Raw genomic sequence first — 8,928 nt, forward strand, 5'->3', positions numbered from 1 at the left:
ATGACAACAATATCTGAATCTGGAATAAAGTTATGACTCTACATTTTGCTGCTCTTCTCATTTCCTCTCTATATCCCACTTTGTCTCTCTCCTTCTGTCTACCCCCCCTCCCTCTCTCCCCCTTCTCTCTCTCTCTCCTCCCCTCCCTCTCTCTCCCCGCCTCTCTCTCTCTCTTTCTCTCTCTCTCGCTCTCTCTCTCTATCCCTTTCCTACCTCTCCACCCCCCCCCCCCCTCTCTCTCTCTCTCTCTCTTTTCCCCCCCCCCAGACCTGGACCTGGACCTAGAGGACGGTCAGTGGGAGGAGATCCATGTGATCACAGGAGCTCTGAAGCTGTTCCTCAGGGAGCTGCCCGAACCACTCTTCCCCTTCAGCTTCTTTGAAAAGTTCATCGCTGCCATCCGTGAGTTAGCACACACACACACACACACACACACACACACACACACACACACACACACACACACACACACACACACACACACACACACACACACACCACACACACAGCACCCACCTCCACACAGTCCTCTCAGTCCTTTCATCTAGTTAAACCACCTGGGACATGACCCCTCTGTCCCAGACTGCCGGTATGACATGTTGAATACTGGAGCAGCACTCTTGGCCTGACCTGACTGGGAAAACAGAATTGTAATGCACGGGACGGAACACAAGTGATCATTCGACCATTCCTCAATCCATTCCATGCATTACAATGAGCCCATCCTCCCATTTCTACCTTCACCAGCCTCCCCTGATTTGTCATATTTAGGATACATATATGCTACCCTACCAGTTTGCCCTCACCTCTGCCCGTACAGTCATATTCATAGCTTATAACAAGATCATGTGATACAGTGTTGACATTTAGGATTTGTCTTCCTTTCATAGAAATCCAAGATTACAACCAGAAGGTATCGTACTTCCGGGACCTGGTGAGGTCACTTCCTCTTCCCAATCACGACACCATGGAGTTCCTCTTCAAACACTTACGCAAGTGAGTACTTCCTGTCTGTCACTGACCACACCCCTTGACAGCTACTATATAAACCAATCACACGCGTTCCCTGGTTGATATGGTCCCTCCCACTACATGACATAAGCAAATCTAGTGAATGTTAATAAGCACCAATCGAATTAATAGATTGACTCTTCATCTTTCAATAAATTTTGATATTAAACACCCTCCTCCTCTTTCACCTCCCTCACCCTCCCCCATCCCTCCATTCCCCTCCACCTCCACCTCCAACCCCCATCCCTCCCCCCCCCCTCCCTCCTCCAGGGTGATAGAGTATGGTGAGGCCAACAGGATGTCGGTCCAGAGCGTGGCCATCGTATTCGGGCCAACGTTACTGCGTCCTCTGATGGAGTCCGCCAACATCACCATCCACATGGTGTTCCAGAACCAGATCGTGGAGCTCATCCTCAACGAGTACGAGACCATCTTCTCCCCCAGATGAGAGAGAGAAAGAGACAGACAGAGAGAGAGAGAGAGGGGGGAGAGAGTGAGAGAGACGGAGACAGAGAGAGAGGAGGGGAGAGAGAGAGACAGAGAGGGGGGGAGAGAGAGAAAGAGGGTGGGGGGGGGGGGGGGGTACAAAGTACAGATCAGAAGGGATTGGAGAGGTGAAGATGGTAGTATATCCATCTCAGCAGAGGCTGGTGGAAGGAGAAATCAGAGGACGGGCTTATTGTAATGCATTGAATGCAATGAGGAACGTTTGATACCATTCCTCATTCCATTCCATGCGTTACAATGACCCTGTCCTCCGATTTCTACCTCCGCCACCCCCCACTGCTCCATCTTGCCCTCTGATAGGCTAGGTGTCATCACCATCGTGCTCATACCCATCCAATCCTCTCAGATCTCCACAAGTGCCTAAGGTGTGTGGGGCTGGGGGGGGGGTTGCTGGACAGAGACAGCGGGTGCCATGTTGGCCTCTTCAATGGGGAAAGGAACGTTTCTCCATCAGTGAACTTTGAACTGTGGTCGCCCCAAGACTTCAACCCTCAAGTTCCAACGTCCTGTCTTCCACCCATCCCATCTGCTGTTGGTACCTGGGCTCAGAGGGACATTACGAAGAGGGAGAAGAGGGGGAGGAGGGAGGGGAGGGGAAATCAGGGATCTGTTGACCCAGAAATATGGACCAATCGAACATGGGCACAGATCAAACAACAGCCAAGCACCCAATGACAAACACCACAGATAGGATCTGTAGTTTCAACAGGAAAACATTTATTAGCTGTTCATGAATGTTGGGGGAATGTTCTTCTGACGTTGTCTAAATGGTGTGGAGCGACATAGCTGAAGTCGCTTGGTTGTCTTCAGACTGGATGACCTCCACCTAACAAGATCATGTGTTTGTCTACATGGATGGGATTACCAATGTCCTCTAATCAGTCAGAACATTCATCAATAATTGGCAGATAGCAGTTCTACAGGATACTGCTAACACATGACTCTTCTAGGAATGCAGTAACAGATGCCTGGATTCATACTGTACGCTCCAACCATGTTTATGATGATGTTAAACTGTGCCAACGGAAAGCCTGTTTCACTACATGCTTTCTTGCTGCAGAAGAAGAAGAATATTGTTCAGACAGGAAATCCGCTATCGGCAATTGATTGAATACAGGAGCCTCAATCTGGTGTATCTTCCAAATGTGACATTGTCAACAATATACCGCAATGCCTATAGATGTTCCTTATGAATACTTATAGATGATGTTCTTTACACTGTATATTCCTATGAACAATCCCTATGAACATTCCCTACGAATGCCTATGAACATTCCCTATGAATGCCTATGAACAATCCCTATGAACGTCTATGAACATTCCCTATGAATGTCTATGAACATTCCCTATGAATGTCTATGAACATTCCCTGTCAGACCAGCCAATGGGATTGTTTGTCTGTGATAACGGAGAGCCATAGTGACATACCACTGCCTTTGCCTGACGTCGTTGTTGTTTTTTTTATTGAGGGATGGGAGATGGGGATTTACCTATAAAATGATTGAATGATGTTTTCCTTTCAAAGAGCTGCAGTGATTTTAGCGATAATGGAGAACCACTTGCTGCAATAATGTGGTCCATAGATATACATAATGTGTTAGTTATGGGCAGTACATATGAAAAATATTATGATAGACAAGAGTATAGCTGTACATTGTGGCTGTTTGGTAGTATTCATGTTAATACAGAACAAGGATGGTAAAGAACAATATGTCAAGATATATGGAAAAAAATAAACATTTTATCTGTACATAAGAGGTCATTTTACCTTATAAATGAATTTTCTTTTAATAAAATAACTTAATTTCTATGCAGATGTTTCTACCACACTTATTTTCAAATATTTAAAGCAATTAAACAACTATTGTGTTTCCCTCAAAGGATAGATTAACTTGCTCATTAACATAGTGGCTACTGTGAGAATGATTGCCTAGTGCGTACAGTATAAATATGTTGGGTGAGAGTTTGAGCTCAGGGCCGGTTTCCCAGACACAGATTAAGTCTAGTCTTGGACTAAATAACATTTTCAATAGAACTCCATCTCCTAATCCCTGACTAAAAATCATCTTTAAATTAGATTCTCCATTGGAAGTGTAGTCCAGGACTAGGCTTAGTCTATGTTGAGGAAACCGTGAGTGTAGAGTGCCGCTAATAAAATTACTGGAGGCTTCAAATAGTTCCAACCTTTTTTTTTGTATAGCTAAGAAGTTTCGCAGTTGAAATTGCAGTATCTATTCTGTTCGAAAACTATATTTTTCTGACTGGCTGCCGAGGCAAGCATGCCTGGCAACTTGGTCCATCGGTTTGCGTGAGGGAACAATTTGAGCCTCCATAAACGTTAGCCAATTAAACATGGACCCCTTCACTCTAATTCTAATGTACCACTCTGCCCTGTCCTATCACCAGGCTGAAAGTGGACATAAGCAACACCAGCTAGTAAAGCCAGAGATTGTATGTCCTTCAAAGAGGCTTTCTAAAGCTCCTCTAAAGCACCAGCCAGCGCTAGTGGTTGTTCCAGTCAAAGGCTCTCCTATGCATTCTTATGAAAACCCACTGTATGGATCAATAGCTATTATAGGAACTATATACAATATTGTGAGCCATGTTATAGCACCTACAGGTTCTGTTTATTAAAGCAGGGCAAAAGTCTGAACTTTGTGCATTTGCGCCATATACCTATTTTTGCGGCTTGCACTAGCAGCACTAGCACTCCACCCCAGTAGATGGCGCTAATGCATCGGTACGAACACACTGATGTCACCTGCTGTCACGGAAGAACACAAGAACAGCGCAGACATGGCGGAGAAAGGTGCTGAAGGAGTTGGAGAGGTCGCTTCTAAAGAGGCGCTCACATCAGCACAGAGACAACTCTACCACCGGAGACAGGAGCTTGACTACTGGAAGAAGAACGCGGAGAGAATACGCGGTCGCAACCGTTTAACGGGACTGGCTATCGGGGCGTTTGTGGTTGGCATGTGTATCCTTTCAGCAGTGTGTTTCATCACATAGCAAGCTATATCATGCAACATTTGGTACAATCTTATGTTATTGCCACAGATATGTGTGTTATGGACTGGGTAGATTTGAAGGAACAAACTCCTTACACAGACTATATATTTTGATCTCCTGATCAATCCCTTTCCTACTGTATTACGGATGCGCCAGTCCAGCCACTTTCTTTGTAATGAAGTCAGATATTACCGTCAGACACTCAGTCAAGAGTAGAGTTGCCAAATGTCAGAGATGCTGTCATAAGTTCCAGAAATTAATACATGCCTGACTCCCCCCCCCCCCTCCAGCTTACGTAGTGGCCTTAACCACCCTCTCCTCCCCAGTCAGCTACACCATCCTCTCAGTCAAGCAGGAGAGAATCATGGAGGATATCGATGACCAGGCTCGGATCAACACCATCCGCGGGCCCCGGACCGGGGCCAACTCCTAGGGACGCTGCGAGCGCCTCCCTCGGATCACCTGTCCTGCACTGACGCTGGCTGGAGGTACTGCAGGCACCGCTACCGTTCACTGGACTGGAGTTGTCAAGCTGTCATACCCTACTATGGCCAGAAGCTGGCGCCATCTTACCACTTATGGTTATGATTTCATGTCAAATCTTCCTCCATGCATAGTTGAGCGATGTGGCTTACTGTACTATCAAGGTTATGTTAAAGACGTTGCATTTCATGTGTGCTGTGCAACTGGCGGAACGTATTTGTATAATATTGAGGTATTGCATTTAAAATGTACATGTAAGTAATTTAATCAAAAGCAACTTACAATAAGTACAAGTAAGTGAATCAACTATACATCAGTCATCCTAAGTACAACCTTCAATCAGAACAAGTGACATCGGTAGTCACTGCTGGAGACAGGAAGAAAACAAGTAGTTTCTGGTTTCTTTTTCTTTTATATGTTTGTATTGTGTAATAAGATGCTTAATTTTGCTTGTGGTTGTGGAACGGCAGAATGTGACTAATCCTCTTGGCTCCCTGTGGAGCATGTGGCTGGAATATGATGATTGATGGATATTAAATTATTGTTTATTTCACAACACAGTGTGTGGGTGTTGAGTTTTCATAGTCATTGGTATTTTAAACAACTTGTCAACTTGTGGAGAACGAAGGAGAGAGTGGACAGAGTATGATATTGAATAGTCATTTATTATCAATATTTACAAAAAAAAATACTTAAGAAACAATCAAGCTTTGGAGGTAAAAAAACAACATGGTTAAAGGCACAGGGTCTGCATGGCAGCACATGTCTCCTAGCAACATGATTGACAACAAAGTAGAGCTAAATAACATCTCTTTATCGAAATATATTACTGTTGGTTTCTTAGAAGAATACAATCTTGAGTTCTATATATGTTCTACTGCAGTCGCTCCCTGTGTGCATACTCTACTTTTAAGGCAAAAATAGTTCTGAATTCACAGCTTCAATTCAATTTGCTTTGTCATTGTAACAAATAATTTATTTGCCAACAAGTTAATTTGATAAATGCATAGGCATTAGGCAGACATACTGCTCCATAACATAGCTTAGAGTTATATACTGTACATATCACTACCCTGCCTGCCTGCATTTAGAAGGACGATATTGTTCACCATTAAATCATGAACCAACCCTCAGAAAAGTGCATTGTGTCAATCCACAGATTTAAGATATTAAAGAACAGAAAAGCATATTTATATAAAGAAGAAGCATTCAATGTACACAAGAAGAAGAATGGCTGATATGAGTCATAGCTAGGCATTAGAGAGAGACGGATGAAGGACTGTGAATATCATAAGGCCATGAGAGTTGGTGTGGAGTAAATAATGTGTCTTTTTTTGGTACCATGTTGTGTGATTTGTGCTATTTCTGTCTTCATAAACATTCCAACTGTCAGTAACAGCTTCTAGTGATTGTAGCTGGTGGCAACTATCAGTTTCCAATTATCTCTCCAACTCAGTAAGTCATTACATTGTTAGATGTCTGCACACATACACACACACACACACATCTTTATGATTTAGCTTTAGCACGGACTAATGACGTTTTCTGACAGGCTTCTATTCAAAGTGACCAGTAACTAGCCACACCCAACCAGCAGCCATTTCACAACGCAGTGTTCTAAACTCACGTGTGGCGACGCCTTTACGGTAAGAACGCAGTCAACGACACTGGGAGCAGCCATATCAGGGATAATAGCATAGCAGTTTACGTTCAATCATACCTGTTCATACACCACCCGTCCCCTCTAGGCACAGCTGTCAAACGCCAGTGTTCTTCATGAGGAGTGGATGGCTAAAGCAATGGCATAGTCTTGATTCAGGAACAGTGTTATGTTCTGTGTTATGTTTCATAGGAAAGACAGTCGAAGGGTCAAAGTGCAAAGACAAGATTTTAGATCAGGGAGAGAGAGGAGCGTTTGGGCCGTGTGATCTGAGAGAGAGAGAGAGAGGGAGAGAGAGGAGTGTTTGGGCCGTGTGATGAGAGGGAGAGAGAGAGAGGGAGAGAGAGAGGGAGAGAGAGAGGGAGAGAGAGAGAGGGAGAGAGAGGAGTGTTTGGGCCGTGTGATCTGAGAGAGAGGGAGAGAGAGGAGTGTTTGGGCCGTGCGATCCAGGCAGACATTATCACTGTCCCACCTCTCTTGAGAACTCAACGTTCGGCCCAGATTTCTCACTGACCTCAATGTGTGATTTAGGTAATATTCTCACGTTAGGATTGTCTCTATCTCTACCAGCGTGGGCAGAGAGAGCAGAGGAACACACACAGAAACACACACCTCTTCACCTGCCACCTGAAGCCACACACACATATCTAAGCTTCACGACCAGCATCCTTCAGAGAATGAGAGTCGATTCTTGGCTGACGTCATGGTACCGACCCATAGTTCTGGACGGGGGGTTCTGGGTCTCTGAACACGGAGTCCCTCCTTCTCCATGGTCCAGAGGAGTCATCTGTGCAGCACATCATGGAGATAAAACGATAGATGGAGCCTGTCCTCTTCATCCCTCCATCCTCTCCTCCCTGGTGTTGCCCCAGGAGCTCCAGCTCATCAGCTAGCTTGTCTCCAAGGTCAAGGTCAGGAGGGGGAGGGGGAGGGGGAGGATGACCTCTCCTATGTCCCAGTCCTCCAGCTCACTGAGGGACAGGTGTCTCACTACAGGGGAGAGAGGTCAGAGGTCAGGACCCACATGAACATCTGAGCTGTTTAGAGTTAATGACTGTTAGCTCCTGTCTCCACACATCATTACTTGGTTAGGGTAGAACTCTAATTTGAGATTGGCAGGATTTAAAAAAAAAAAAAAAAAAAAAAACATAATCGCTCATTGACATCAATACATAATCTGTACGCAGCTGTACTCAGAGTTCCACACAAGCATCTCACGTTAGTAAACTAACCTTGAAGAGTTACCACAGTGAATTTCATTTTTACTGAATGTTATGCTACTCTAGGATGCTACTAGGGTTCAGACAGACATGCAGGCAGGGTCCAGGGGTCAGGGGTGAGGGCTCAAAGGTCAGACATGGTGTGGCTCACCATCCGGCTGTAGTCTGGGGCGAAGGTCACACCCTTCCCGCACCTGTCCTGTGACCCGCTGCTGCTGCCACTCACTGAGTTGTTACGCATGATCCCTGGAGGGGAGACACCATAACTACATAACACTAGAATACCACACCATAACTACATAACACTACAATACCAGACCATAACTACATAACACTAGAATACTACATACACCATAACTACATAACACTAGAATACCACACCATAACACGAGAATACTACACCATAACTACATAACACTAGAATACTACATACACCACAACTACATAACACTAGAATACTACACCGTAACACTATAATACTACACCATAACTACATAACACTAGAATACTACATACACCACAACTACATAACACTATAATACTACACCATAACTACATAACACTAGAATACTACATACACCATAACTACATAACACTAGAATACTACATACACCACAACTACATAACACTAGAATACTACATACACCACAACTACATAACACTAGAATACTACACCATAACTACATAACACTAGAATACTACATACACCATAACTACATAACACTAGAATACTACACCACAACTACATAATCACTGTATCATACCTACACAAATGATTACAACTAAAACTCAAACCAAGCATGCTCCCTGGGTAGGGGGGACATGAGGGGGGCGACCCCACACACACACACACACACACACACACACACACACACACACACACACACACACACACACACACTAAGTAATGCCTTATATAACTACAGTAAAACTGTATATACTGTGGAGACTACCCCAGCAGTTAAGCCATACTCTAATACCACAACAAATAACATTCCAATCCATTCCAACCCCCTCAGTGGTGCCTAGTGTCATAAC

At 44.5% G+C, this 8,928-nt stretch overlaps 3 protein-coding genes across 4 annotated transcripts in view; 2 read left to right on the forward strand and 1 right to left on the reverse strand.

Moving 5' to 3' along the window:
- arhgap27l (Rho GTPase activating protein 27, like) overlaps positions 1 to 3,332 on the forward strand; it is a 36,339-nt gene extending 33,007 nt beyond the window's left edge. For both annotated transcript variants that reach the window (XM_083677044.1, XM_083677045.1), the window contains 3 exons: positions 268 to 402; positions 891 to 996; positions 1,282 to 3,332. In XM_083677044.1, the coding sequence (XP_083533170.1) occupies positions 268 to 402; positions 891 to 996; positions 1,282 to 1,459 (419 nt within the window). In that variant the 3' untranslated portion in view covers positions 1,460 to 3,332. The remainder of the gene's footprint in view (positions 1 to 267; positions 403 to 890; positions 997 to 1,281) is intronic.
- A 967-nt stretch (positions 3,333 to 4,299) lies between these two features.
- On the forward strand, positions 4,300 to 5,568 carry coa3b (cytochrome C oxidase assembly factor 3b). Its single transcript, XM_083677078.1, has 2 exons — positions 4,300 to 4,495; positions 4,854 to 5,568. Exons 1-2 carry the CDS (start codon positions 4,315 to 4,317, stop codon positions 4,958 to 4,960), a joined length of 288 nt encoding a protein of 95 aa, XP_083533204.1. The 5' UTR covers positions 4,300 to 4,314; the 3' UTR covers positions 4,961 to 5,568.
- A 2,425-nt stretch (positions 5,569 to 7,993) lies between these two features.
- wnk4b (WNK lysine deficient protein kinase 4b) overlaps positions 7,994 to 8,928 on the reverse strand; it is a 48,159-nt gene continuing 47,224 nt past the window's right edge. The window contains exon 17 of the mRNA XM_083676527.1: positions 7,994 to 8,185. Within this exon, the coding sequence (XP_083532653.1) occupies positions 8,015 to 8,185 (171 nt within the window). The 3' untranslated portion in view covers positions 7,994 to 8,014. The remainder of the gene's footprint in view (positions 8,186 to 8,928) is intronic.

This window comes from Argentina silus (genome assembly GCF_951799395.1).
Source record: "Argentina silus genome assembly, chromosome: 9".
In the NCBI taxonomy this organism is placed as follows: Eukaryota; Metazoa; Chordata; class Actinopteri; order Argentiniformes; family Argentinidae; genus Argentina; species Argentina silus.

Excerpts from the sequence above, each read along its gene's own strand:
- coa3b (XM_083677078.1), top strand. The coding sequence starts at position 4,315 with ATGGCGGAGAAAGGTGCTGAAGGAGTTGGAGAGGTCGCTTCTAAAGAG. Across the intron at positions 4,496-4,853 it reads GGCGTTTGTGGTTGGCATGT|TCAGCTACACCATCCTCTCA; the intron begins GTATCCTTTCAG and ends TCTCCTCCCCAG.